General features: G+C 33.5%; 1 protein-coding gene and 1 non-coding gene across 3 annotated transcripts; one reads left to right on the plus strand and one right to left on the minus strand.

Moving 5' to 3' along the window:
- Window positions 1-7,725: 7,725 nt before the first annotated feature.
- On the minus strand, window positions 7,726-8,767 carry LOC128857563 (attacin-A-like). Of its 2 annotated transcripts, XM_054093323.1 has the most exons (3): window positions 8,488-8,767; window positions 8,294-8,370; window positions 7,984-8,217 (listed from the first exon to the last, which is right to left on the minus strand). In XM_054093323.1, exons 1-3 carry the CDS (start codon window positions 8,643-8,645, stop codon window positions 8,081-8,083), a joined length of 372 nt encoding a protein of 123 aa, XP_053949298.1. In that variant the 5' UTR covers window positions 8,646-8,767; the 3' UTR covers window positions 7,984-8,080. The 2 variants fall into 2 exon arrangements, with proteins under 2 accessions (XP_053949292.1, XP_053949298.1); XM_054093317.1 differs by having other exon boundaries at window positions 7,726-8,370; window positions 8,488-8,766.
- A 3,060-nt stretch (window positions 8,768-11,827) lies between these two features.
- Trnat-agu (transfer RNA threonine (anticodon AGU)) lies at window positions 11,828-11,901 on the plus strand. Its single transcript has one exon. It is a non-coding gene; the product is annotated as a tRNA-Thr (tRNA).
- The last annotated feature ends 2,281 nt before the right edge of the window (window positions 11,902-14,182 follow it).

Here is a 14,182-nt window from a genome sequence, read left to right on the forward strand (position 1 = left end):
TGGTGGCTTTAAGGCGTATTTTCTTTGTGAGAGTCGTGTACTTCTTATTGCCTCTCATAGCTCTTATGCAAATTTCTTTTCTTTGTACTTTTCTTTGGTGGCAGATAATCGCGTCTTTATGTCATGTAATTATGGTCATAATCAACTTGTCGTGTCGGACAATTTTCTCTTGTGGTTATCTTTGGCGGAAACTGTGAACTTGGGTGGTTTATTTTTATTCGCCTTTTTTTTTTGTATCGCATGACAAGTCTAAACGTTTAGTAGTGTGTAAATTGCTTTATTATGCTAATTTTAATATATATTTTCTAGTATGGGCATGCATACACATGTACCAACTTATGGATGTTAAGAGGTGGAGATGTCCACTAGAGAAAAAAGCAGATAATATGGCATTTGATTGTACGGTGGAAAATATTATTTAAAAAAAAGTTCTAAGAGTAAAAACACTGTTAGAGGGCTTAGAGGCTAAGGACCGGCTAACGGTCTGATATTAGCCCATCATTAAAAATCTTTTCATCATGTCCTATTTGTATACCGATTAAATATTACTACTTGAGAAAAGGGTTTTACTAAAATGCGAAATATTGAGAGAGAATGCTGAGAGCCTGGAAGAGCTACCCATAACTTCTGAGAGACTGACTAGTACCTTCAAAAAGTGGAAGACGACATTAAAAAAAAACAAAAAATAGCGAAACATTTACAACGAAACCTCACAAACGATCTTATAACAAAGTCACAAAAGTTGGACTGGTGGACTCAAATGTGACATACTTTTTTTAAAAATGTTAAATCAATCCGGGTAAACGTGATTCGGTTGTATTATCTTATTTAAATATTTAGAGGGAATAACAAAAAAACTGAAATGCTAAATAAACAGGATATTCAAGAGCCACTTAAGACTACCATAATCTGCCCAAGGTGATTTTTGCGACCTCAAAAGGAACCTAAAAACATTCAAGTTCTGCGCGTGCTATTTCTTGCATGCATATGTACATATATGTACATATAAGTACTCTTAAAAGAAAAAATATGTCGAATTAATCGATTAATCGGCCGCCGTAGCCGAATGGGTTGGTGCGTGATTACCATTCGGAATTCACAGAGAGAACGTTGGTTCGAATCTCGGTGAAACACCAAAAAAGCATTTTTTTAAAAGCGGTCGCGGTCGCCCCTCGGCAGGCAATGGCAAACCTCCGAGTGTATTTCTGCCATGAAAAAGTTCCTCATAAAAATATCTGGCGTTCGGATTCGCTTGAAACTGTAGGTCCCTCCATTTGTGCAACAACATCAAGACGCACACCACAAATAGGAGGAGGAACTCGGCCAAACACCCGTAAGGGTATACGCGCGAATTATATATAGGTATATATATATAATCGACTATAGTTCACTATTTTCAACTCTTCAACTAGGCTAATACTGTTGTAGTCAGTCTGTGTTAAAAATCCATTTTCTCAAAAATTCTAGAATGTTGGTGCAATAATTTCGTGTTAAAAATTACTGTGAGCGTCAAAATAAAGTGTACAAAGCATTTTGTTATAATATGGATTTTATTTCAGTATTTTATAACAAAACAATATATTTTAATTTCATGTTTTTTAAATTAGTATTTAATTCTCTACTAATTACTAGAAAACAAAGAAAAAATAAATTACAACAACAAAAGTTGTAAGATAAAAACAAAATTTAGTGGATAGTTTTCGCGTCAAAATAAAGTGTACAGAGATATATTTTACAAAAATGATATCGATTTAGTATTTTGTTGATTTCCCTTTTGCTTTAATAACGGTAGACAGTCTTCGGGGCATCGACTCAACTAGTTTTTTTGTCACGTCAGATGAAATTTTATCCCACTCTTCCTTTATAGTGAGTTTCAGCATATCCGTATTGGTGATTGTCCTTTTTCCCTATTTGGTGGTCTAAATGCTCCCACAAATGTTTAATAGGGTTTAAGTCCGGTGACTGTGGAGGATGATCCAATGTCTTAGGAGTACGATAAAGCAGCCATTATTTTACTATTTTTGCTGTGTGCTTGGGATCATTATCTTGTTGAAAGATCCAAGATCCCTGCAAGTCTAATTTCTGCACACTGATTAGTAAATTATTTTGTAAAATATTCAGATAATCTGTTTTGTTCATGGTACTTTCAAACCATGGTACTAAAAACCAAATTGCCAACTCCGCTTGCCGCCATACATCCCCCCACCATTACCGAACCCGCACCGTGCGTAACTGTGGTTATCAAATTTTGGTCCGCATACTCTTTATTTTTGGTTCTCCAGACTTTAACCGGTTTTTTCTGCCCAAAGACCTCGAACTTACTTTCATCGCTAAACAGGACATTATTCCAGAAAGAAACATCCCTATTTTCGTATTGTTTTTGCATAATCAAGACGTTTTTTTTATTAACTGTCGATATTAGCGGCTTTTTTCGTTGGATACGACCATGTAACCCATTTGCGTGCAACGCTCGTCGTATTGTACTGGCACTTACGCTAGTATCTGATGCAGTTAAAACTTCTTGTGATATTTTGACCGCACTTTTAAAGGGATTTTTCTTCACATCACGCACTATAGACCTTACTTCAATCTCATTTAAAATTTTTGGACGGCCTGCACCTGGGCGATTTTCTACTTTGCCAAACTTTTTGTATTTGTCAACTATTTTTTTCACAGTATTATGGCTTCTGTTGACAATAGAGCCAAGTCACGAAAGGTTTTACCTTCATTGCGAAGCTTTAGTACCAGTTCTCTAACATCAGTCGAAGTTTGTTTACCCATTATTAAAAAAAATAAATAATAGAATTTAATTTACTGTAGACGAAAACTTTTCACTCTGCCAATTTCAACCAATTAAAATACAATATGAAAAAAGTTTCAATGCATCGAAAAAGGAAGTAAACAACCAAATATAACGGTATTTTTTAACGTACAACATCGCTAAAATGCTACTGATGTACGCTGTACACTTTATTTTGACGCGTAAAATATGCACTAAATTTTGTTTTTGTCTTACAACTTTTGTTGTTGTAATTTATTTTTTTGTTGTTTTCTAGTAATTAGTAGAGAATTAAATACTAATTTAAAAAACATGAAATTAAAATATATTGTTTTGTTATTAAAGACTGAAATAAATTCCATATTATACCAAAATGCTTTGTACACTTTATTTTGACGCTCACAGTATATTCTTTGGAAGTCTCTTTATTTTTTGAGTTCTACATATTGTATTTTCCCTGTAAACATATTGTAACTAAGTTTTTTATTATCATATTCCTTTACTTGATTTTAATTCATGTGTTTTAGAAAAAAATGTCTATAGACAAATCTAAAGCAACGTTGAAAATGCTATATTTAATATCTCTTAAACAACTTAAAAAATACATATTTACAAGTACAAGCATATAATTTTATTTATTGTACCCAAGTATACAAGTACTTGTTGTTTTGCGGCTTTCGCCGCAGTGTGGCCAACATCCAAAAAACTAAGATCAACAGTAACTAAACTGCATTTCTCCTCCGTAGAGCAATGCTCAAGCATTAGCAAAAAAAAACAAAATATTTTGAATTGCAACCTTGGCGCTCTCTAGCATGAATGAATATGAGAGAAGACTATTTGCCGAATGATAGCAATAATGCAAGAGTGACGAAGGCGATGCGAATGGAATGCCTTTGGAGTTTCATTTGTATTACGCTTAGTCCGATCGGAGATGTGATTTTTATTTAATTTTTTTATTTAATATATATATTATAAATATAATTATGAACAATATTACATTACGAAGGGCTCTGGTAGCTAAGATTATCAGCTTAAAAAAATGTTACTCATTCTCACCACATGGGAACCCAAAACTCGTAGTCTTGCTCTAGCCAACCGCCTCCTCTAAGCAAGACATGCATACAGGGTCCTCAATGATTCCAATGGTGGTCATATGCTGACCCCATGGGTTGTGTCCTGTAATAATACCGACCATCCACCGAACGTCTTTCTTTTATGTAAATCGCATACATATTCGCTGATCCAATTCATGATTCCTGCGGAATTGATTCCGATTTTTGGCTCTGGGTTTTGTGGGAAGCCGCTTATCCCCGGTTGGTCAATTCATCGGCAATTTCGCTTCCTTGAACACCGAAGTGTCCTGGAATCCATATAAGTGCAAGCCAGTTCTGTGTTGCGACAGAATTAAAGGGTGTTTTTATTAAAAATCAATTTCGTGAATAAAATATGGCATTATTCGCGCTGCATGTCGTGACTAGCCGATGAAAAAACTAATAGCTCTAGATATCTTGTAAAAAAAATTCTAAAAATAGTAAAGGACTTTGATTCAAAATTACAAGAATAATTGGCGGTTTTTATACATCGTGGGACACCTTCATAAATAATTACGCCTATTTAAGATACAATATATTATAACATGTGTTGGAGCCAACTTGCAATTCAACCATGTATAGTTTAAGTACGAAAAAAATATCAACCCTGTTTGTAACTTCTTTACTTCTTCTTCTTGTATTAATGCTTACTGTGACTCAATTCACTCCAATAAAGTTCTTCAAACGAAACGGTCGTGTTTATATATAATATTATATATTTAATTGCGCTTTTCTCTAACAACATGTGTTGCTATATAACGGCAAGAAAGTTACCATGAAAGAGCCGTTGCAGCTTTTCCTTATCGTAACGGCGACACCCTGTGTACTGTTAACTCGAAATTTTAAATAGCGCGCCAACGAAATCGCGATGACGGCGCCGAGTGATTTTTCCCTAAGTTTTTTTGGTGAATAACTAGGCTATCTTAAAACATGCATGAACATGCTTCTATTCTTTTGTTTCTTTCAACGAGCAGAATACATTGTGTCGAGCATTTGTTGACAAGTAGTTAATGTGATTGTTAATACGCCTCCTAACATGAAGAGAACATTATTTTCTTATTTCGAGCGCCTTGATCCAGAATCAGAACCAAAAATAAAAAAGAAGGAAAAACAGGTAAAGTTAAAAATTTGTATCCAAGAACAGTCAGTGTACAGTTGGTGCTCAAATTAATAGAATCACTATGAAAAATTCAAGTTTCAGCCATTTAACTGATAATAATCAAAGAATAGTCTATTTTTAATATGTTGTTTATTAAATTTCTATAATACGACAAAAACAATATTCAAACCAGTCTTTTATTAAAAAAATATCAAAAAAAAAAATCAAAAAATCAATATTTTGCGTAAGCACCTCGTGCAGCAATTAAAACCGGAATCTTTTTGGGTATGCTTTCAACGCATTTTAAGCAGTTTGTTTTTATTTGGTCGTAATTTTTCCAAATATTTTGCAGTCTTTCGCTCAGTTGTTCTTTATTTGTAATATTATCTTTCGATATTTCTGTCTTTGTTGACTCTTAAAGGTTCTCAATTGGATTGAGGTCTGGTGAGTTTCCTGGCCAATTAAGAACCTGAATTTTTTGCTCTTCCAAAAAGCTGCTCACAAAAAGCCAAATATATCGAACGGTAATTTCGACAAAGCAATGATTGCTACAATGTTTCACATTATACAAAAAAGTAGCATTTCCTAACATTTTTGCAAACTACACGTCATTAAACTCGGCAATTTGTTCCTCTACAGTATGATTCTAATAATTTGAGCACCCACTGTAATTTGAATTTTAAAAAACTAACATCAGATTTGTAATCATCGACACCAATGTCGAGCATACATAGTTTTCTAAGAATCTGTTGCGCCATTAAAGAGGGCGTTAAGAAAATGAATTTGCATGTCTAAAAGTCTTAAATTCAAAATAGTATAACTTTTTTTTCATTCATCCTAGAAGTCTTTTAAAAAATGGATTTTAAAGCTACAGAGTATTACTTTGCGATTCCGTTGTGGAAAATAAAAAAAAAAATTTACCTTACTCAAAAAAAATTCATAAAGATGTCCAAAATCGGCATTTCTTGACTATTTAACCACAAATTGCCAAAAGTCCTGACGTGCTGGAGCATTTTCAAGATCAAATTCGTTTTCAGCACAAAAAAAACTTCAAGAGACACTCGTAGCCGTTTTAGAAATTGGACAAAAATTAAATTACGCAGGCCTGTGTAATTATTCAAAATTTTGAATTGCGTCCGTCGTATTATAATTGTTTTTATTATAAAATAAATTAAAACTGGAAGAAAAATCTAATAAACTGCTAATGCATATAAAAAAATATTGTTTTTTTTAACTTGACTCATACAGAATTGAAACATAAAATTTTAGAGCATGATTCCAATGGGGGGGGTCCGGACCCGAAACCCCCCCCGTGGATCCGCCACTGGTACCAAAGTTCCGTCTTCGTACCAGAAACCATATTTATGGAGGTTGTGCTCATGGCACCCGTACTGCATAAACATACGCTTCCCTGCTGCCTGTATAGTTCTCGGAGTGTGGACTTAACCATGCTGTGTATATCCATAGGACCACAGCAGGTTTTACCAAAGGCTCTGCGGCATCGCTGAAAAACCCTTAATGCACGATTCACCTGCAGTAAAACGTGTGTCTCCCAAGTAAGCTTCTTATCTAAGATTACTCCTTGATATTTAATTTCATCGGAAGGACCAAGTGTCCCACCTTACAGTGTTGGAAGACTAAGTCCATCCAATTTCCGTTTTCTCGTGAACAAAACTATGGTGGTTTTGTTCGGATTGACGGAAAGACCTTATCTCGTGCACCAGTCATCGATTTTGTCCAGAATCCTCTGCACTTTCGTGCAAAGACTCCTTAGGAATTTTAGCAAACCAATTACTAGGTGGTTTAATAAGTTTTGCGGTTCGCTAAGAAAAACACAATTTTTGAAATTTAATTATTCAGAATAGTCTATCTGAGCATCAATACACTTTATATCAATACCATTCCTGAAGAGAGACTCTGGAAGGGCTGCAAAATACGGTTCCACAGCTGTTATGACATCATCATTTGTTGAAAAACGCTTTCCACGCATGCATTTTTTTAGGTCTGGAGACAGATGTAAGTTGCTAAGGGCCGAATCTGGTGAATACGGAAGATGCTCCAACACTTCGAATTTTTATTCATGCATTTTAGCAATTGTCAAAATGCTCTTGAGATACATTGCATCGTCCTGATGAAAAATATTTTTTTCTTTTGCAGGGTCTTTTTCACTTTTTAAATACAAAAGGATTTACTCCGTATACGTAGAAGCGCCAACTAAAAAAAAAGGTGAGCCGTCGCTGGCTCCTTCTAGTAATGCAATTCTCGATATTAGAAAACTTTGCTTTCCTATCGATCTGGGCCGATCTCGAAATCCGTTGCTGAAAAATGATACCCGCAAACTTTTATGCCTGGTTTCAATGAAGTGCCGCACGATTTCACTAATATTTTCTTTACATTTTGCCTTTTGGGACACGAACAAACCTAACGCCCTCTTATGTCCACGTTTAGTGGCAAGTGGCACAACAAAAACAATATTGCTTGTTAACTTTTTAGCAAGAGTTTTCCTTTCTATGCTTTTGAGTATTTTTTCTTTAGAATTTGCCCTGAAATAGAAAGTAGTTTTTCAAAGAGGAAATCACGGATTTATTAAGTAGTTAAATATGGCTGACAAAAGGTGAAAATTAGACATCTTACATCACCTTTAATTATTGCTTCATGTTCTAGACCGGCATACAACTCTCAATTTCTCAAAACGAAAACTGAACTTTCAAACTGACTGATGCTGGCTCTATTGCACAATTTTAATTAATACACAATTTTGACATGCACGCACTTTAATGACAATTATAAAAAAATTATAAAAAATTTGTAAATATCTATAATGATTGCATTTATAAAATGACGCTGTAACAATACAAGTAAAATATCACGTTTTTATGAAATTTTAATAGATGCAGAGATGTAATACTGTTCTCGAAAGCCAAGATATCAGCTGTGAAATCTCTCACTGATTCTTTGAAATTTCTACTCGTATACTTTTCAACATCGAAGAGTTTGGCTCTCAAAAGTTATGCGAAAACCTTAAACTTCCCCCAAAAGCATATCTTCCAGCTAATGGGCCTCTAAAGTGACGTGTCACAACTACAGCTATTCCCAATGTGGTAGCCGAACTTATTGACCCCAAGATATTCGCTCTAGCTGCCACAGCGATTGTGCCCATATTCGTTTCCGGAAATTCAGAGGCAGAAAATGAGACACCATGACCCCGAGCGTGAGTATAAGACAATCCAGAGCTGGTATGATCAAAGCTGACGCCAGAAATAAATTTGGTTTGCGAGTACATTAAAAACGTGGAAAATTTATGCGTTTGATTATTGAAAATACTTGCATGAAAGCCACCCGTAAGAGTGGTACCAAAGTTGTGCATTATTATACGCTGTACCGAAAAGCCTTGACCGTGGCTGGGTGAGAAGAGTATGAAAAAATAAACAACAACAAATTAATGCGAAATATTTTTACAATATTATTTAATAATATCTTAACATTTTTTTTTAATATTTAATATTTTTGTAACTTACGCATTAGCCTCCGCAAAGATACCCGTGCATCCTCCACCAATGGTCGCGTTGCTGGCAATAAACGCGCCTGCAGTTAGATAAACTTTTTCATTTCCAATCCTTTTACTTGCTTGCGCTCGGGTACCATTTCCAGCTTCTGTTGTTGTAAACCAATGCATAGTTTTTAAAGTGGCAAATTCAATTATTTAACTATTTAATAAAATGACTTTTTTTTGTTGTTTAGGAATTTTGTCAAGCACTTGTTGTGCTTTCTGCTCTGTAACTGTTTGTAAAATTGCATTTTCGGCGATTCTTTTATGTCGTTATTTTTCTTTTACTTTATGGGTGCACAGACATACATATATACTTAGTCCCAATTCACACACAGCAACAACTGGAAAATCTCTTTAGCATCTTTTGACATTTGCATATCTTGACATTTCGCTCACTCGTCACACTCACACTTTGTTTGTTGAACTTTATTTGTTGGAAAGTGGCGAAGCGTGGACAAAGCAAAAGCAACATAACTGGTTCGAATATATTCAACATTCCGCAAAAATGTAATGCCGAGAACTTTCGGCAACAGCTTCTTAAATATTTCAATGAAAAGGGCAAACTGGATTGATAATAAATATTAATAAATGAATGTAATACATAATTCGTTTCTCTTTTTTTATTAACATATATGTATAAATTTTGGTACTTGAATAAAAAAAATGTAATTACAAAACTTTCGGCCGCCGTAGCCCAATGGGTTGGTGAGTGACTACCATTCGGAATTCACAGAGAGAACGTTGGTTCGAATCTCGGTGAAACACCAAAATTAAGAAAAACTTTTTTCTAATAGTGGTCGCCCCTCGGCAAGCAATGACAAACCTCCGAGTGTATTTCTGCCATGAAAAAGCTCCTCGTAAAAATATCTGCCGTTCGGAGTCGGCTTGAAACTGTATGCCCCTCCATTTGTGGAACAACATTAAGACGCACACCACAAATAGGAAGAGGAGCTCGGCCAAACACCCAAAAAGGGTGTACGCGCCAATTATACATATATATATATATATATACAGTTAGAATATAAACGAAAAACGAAAAAACGAATTTACCAGAATTCTTTCTGAGAAAATTTTTAAATTTATTGAACTAAAAATTTTTACACATATTATGTTATCTTTTAACTGTATTTAAGACTTAGTATTAGTAAAAATATTTGTTTGAAAACACCATTTTGAGAAAAACGCGTTTAAAGTTTGCCTTGTACTTTCAAGCACTCTGAAACGCCTTTTCAAACTTGTGTCTAACTTCGAAAATATTCACCGGAACGATATTAAATTTTTTGTATGTATTCTTAAATATATTTATGTACCTTAAGAAAAAGAAATAAAAAAAATCTATTTTTTTAATTCTAATTTTATATAACCCCTTAATGGCTTTAAGGGGACAGATAGATACCTGTAAAATTTCGAAAAAAAAATTTTGTTTTCATAAAATGTTAATATAATACTTTAAGAATATGTCAAAAAATGTTTAGAACGTAAATTTAAGTATATCTTGTATTATTGATCGTCAACCGTAACGACTCTATTCTTTGCGTTCGAGAGCTGGGAGAGGTATAGTTACTTTGTATTCACACTTTAGACGCATTTTTCTCAAAACTATATATTTTTGGAATTGGCGTACACGATAACTCGAAAAGTTATTGACCGATCTCCCTGAAATTTTGCACACATCTTTTTTATGATATTACTTTCCATGTGTTTCAAGTTTTCGAAAATTTTAAAAAAAAATAATTTTTTCGAAGCACAAATAACAAGAAAATTCGCCCCAAAATTAATTTTTTGTTGAAGCATTTTATTCCGCGAATTTTTTTCCATTTATTGTTAATTCATATAGAAATTATGACATTAATAAACAAAAACATTTTTGGTTTTTTGTATTCCGGTCACTGACGCCGATGCTACAATGCCCGCCGATTGAGAAGCCCCGCTGCGACCTTCCTGAAAGAATTGAGTGTAGATCCGCGATTTTAAATTATTAAAATTAAAAAAATATATATTATTTTAATGTAGAAACAAACTGTATGCCAATTTTGAAAAAAATATATTGACTTCTTCATTTTAAATAATTTTTATGAAAATCAAGGAAAATATGGCCGTATACAGGTATCTGTCCCCTTAATTGAAGCATCACTTTTTTGGCGTTTGAGTAACTAGAAATGAAAAAAGAAATAGATTTCAATATATGCCACAACATGTCTCTCAATTTTTTTAAATCGTACCTACTTACTTTACTAGCAAAAATCATCCTGTATTTCCTAAGCAGCGTTCTGCTGTTTCTCCATCTTTATTTGCCAATCCGATTTCGAATGTAGGCGTTCACACAGTTGTACAGATATAAAAAAAATAATGATATTAATTATTGCACTTATATCACTTACACTTATAAAAATTAAAGCTTTAGTAAATAATGACGAATAAATTACAATAAATAAGCATAAAATTAAATTATATTTTAAGCAACTTTATCATAAACTAATAATGTCTCTATGTTTTGGATTCCAGTCCATTGCCTAATGTTTCTCAACCAGGATAACTGTTTTCTGCCGATTCCACGTTTGCCTTCTGTTTTTTCTTGAAGTATTAATTGCAGCACACATTCTGCTGCTTGTCATCGTCTATTTGGTTTCATTTGATTGACAACCAACACAGAAATTTCTCACACAAAAGCAGCCAATTTCGGGGCTTAATTTCATGTGCTCGCACATTTTATTCATATCAAAAGAAAATTTCCACTTGCGCTAAATCTTTTTGCGAAGTTATAGTTGATGTGGTGTGCTTCCCAGTGTTAAGTGACAACAACAATGAATAATAGCAAAAATATAAATTTACTAACCATTAATATTAACATATTATATTATAATATTTCGATTTCTAAATACGAGAGAACGTCCTCTGAACTACATTTAAACAAAAAACAAAAGAAAAACATAGTCAAAATTTTGCAATATGTCGCGTTGCTTTTATTGCGAACACAGGTGTATTTATTTGTAACAAATATTATATACAAGTATATATAAATATGTATATCTATGTATGTGTGTAGCAAATAAAAAATAAACCGGAATTATTTACAAAGATCTTTTAATAGCAAAGAAAGGGAATATATGCAATTTTATTTTACCACTTCTTTTTACCCGGAAGTACTAATAGAATACTTCTCTTTTTGTATACTAATTACAATATTTTTGGAATATTTATCACGCTAAATTTAAGTTTTGGTTTCTTCTTTACTTCTATTTCATTTAGACGCATATTTCATATCCCCTGCATAGATGCTTCACACTTTAGCCAATTGGTGTCACTGTGGCGCCGTGGCTTAGTTGGTTAAAGCGCCTGTCTAGTAAACAGGAGATCGTGAGTTCGAATCTCGCCGGGGCCTTCGAAGTCTACACTATACGATTATAATGGACAGGACTTCAGATTTCTTTTTACTCCATTTTATTATATTAAAAGAAAAAAACTATTATTTAATGTTAAAGACCTCGAAGCAAAAACACACGAATATATAGACTGCGTTAAGTATCTATATATACCACAGAGACTTTTTGACATTTTGCCTATTTATTATTTAATTTTGATAAATTGGCAATAAAAATATTGTTCATACTTCTACAAAAATCATATGAATCCAAGTTTCAACCATAGCGCAAGTTAAAAAAAAAATAAAAGAAATTTTCCTCAAAATTGTACATTTTTAATCAGAATTAGAGAGATTTTCGAATATTTTTGAATTTTATAATAATAAAGTGCAAGTTATTTCTAATGGCGGTCGCCACTCGGCAGACAATGCCAAACCTCCGAGTGTATTTCTGCCATGAAAAAGCTCCTCATAAAAAATATCTGCCGTTCGGAGTCGGCTTGAAACAGTAGGCCCTCCATTTGTGGCACAACATCACGACACACGCCACAAATAAGAGAAGTGTGCGTGCCAATTATTTATTAATTTGCATTTTTAAAGTGTAAATTCAAGAGGCTAAAAAATTTGTGTTGTTTTTTTTCATTTTTTTTTTTTGACGGTAGGGCTGTTTTCTTCCATATAAATCGCCTTCATTTGTGTATATACTTACTTGTATATGTACTTATTGTATATATAAATAATATTAATTAATGAATTTCACATTTTTAAATAGTTCAAATTTTGACATTTTTACGTGATTTAAAATATTGTGTGCTCCAAATAATTTATTGCCTAAAATATCTACCAATCTGATTCTAGGTGTCGACTATAATTAGCTCGTTGATTATCGGTAATCCTATTCGACATATACATAAATGCCTGAAGTAGCAGGAACAAATGTTATAATAAAAACTATTATACAATACCCGTTCGTTTTTCTGCAATCTAACGGATATGTGAATATGGGTAAGTACACTTACTATCTGAAGTATGTAGTTTAACCCTTTCGCGATATTGTTGCCTTATGGCAACAGTAAACTTTAAAAGGCCGTCAACACTCTCTTGTAAAAAATAACAACTTTTTTGTTACATATTTTCAAAAATTGAAGTTTAATGGTTAAACAGAAATAAAATAAATAATAACCGCCCATTATATATCGGTAATACAACATTTTTAAAGAAAGCCTTCTGGCATATAGCACTTCACTCTGAAATTTGTATTTTGTATAGAAAAATGTTCAATCTGTCATTTGGCATATAAATATGTTTTCGCTCGCGGCTTGAAAAGCTGTGTTAATTTTTAAAACTAAGCTTGTTGCCATATGGCAACAAATTTCTCGTAAGGTGTTAACTTGCATTAGATTGCAGAAGAAGTTTATTTGCGATTGAAACTGGTAGCAGAGAGACGTGTTGTTCTTTGCGGAATATTATTTTCAAATATGGCAAGAAAAATTAGCGACAGTGTTATAGAGTTTTCTGAGTGTTATTCAAGTAACGCTGTAAAACTTCCAGTACAGTACTTTTTGGAGTATTTTACTGTAGAATTTTTTGAAGAAGTAGTGCAGGCGACAAACCAAGCCTCTCTTTTAAAAGACGGTCGATCATTTAACTTAACTCAAGAATAATTTTTTAAGTTTCTTGCTTTGGAGGTTATGATTGGGACAATTGGTTATCCCAGATTGTCTACGTACTGGACAGCGCCCACAGATATTCCGGCATTTCATTCCTTGCGAAACAACTTGAAGTTCGCAACAAGTGATCCAGGCAATGACAAACTTTTCAGGATTTGTCCATTAATAAATATCTTTACTAAAAAGTTGTGTACTATCCCCAAAGAAGAGAATCTTTGTGTGGATGAAATGATGGTACCTTTCAAAGGAGAGACTGTCCTTAGACAATACATGCCTAAAAGCCAATAAAATGGGAATTAAATTATTTTGTCTATGTAGTTCAAATGGCATGTTGTATGACTTTGAAATATATCAAGGAAAAAATACCGTTATTTCTGGACCAAAACTAGGGTTTTGCTCCGATATTGTAGTTCATCTCACAAGAACTATTCCCGAAAACAAAAACTTGAAGCTATTTTTTGACACCTATTTTTCTACACTTAATTTGATACTGTACTTACAGAAAAAAGGTATTTGGGCTACGGGTACAATTAGAGGAAATAGGTGTAGTAAAGTGCCTTTGCAATCTGAAAAGGAACAAAAAAAGGAAGGTAGAGATAGTTTTGATTACCGCATCGAAAGGGAGGACAACC

This window comes from Anastrepha ludens, chromosome 2 (genome assembly GCF_028408465.1).
Source record: "Anastrepha ludens isolate Willacy chromosome 2, idAnaLude1.1, whole genome shotgun sequence".
Lineage (NCBI taxonomy): Eukaryota > Metazoa > Arthropoda > Insecta > Diptera > Tephritidae > Anastrepha > Anastrepha ludens.

What these genes read in the sequence shown, in the direction of transcription:
- LOC128857563 (XM_054093317.1), bottom strand. Translation starts at nt 8,645, where the DNA reads ATGCATTGGTTTACAACAACAGAAGCTGGAAATGGTACCCGAGCGCAA. An exon ending in ATCTTTGCGGAGGCTAATGC is followed by an intron (nt 8,371 to 8,487) that starts GTAAGTTACAAA and finishes CTTCTCACCCAG; the next exon opens with CCACGGTCAAGGCTTTTCGG.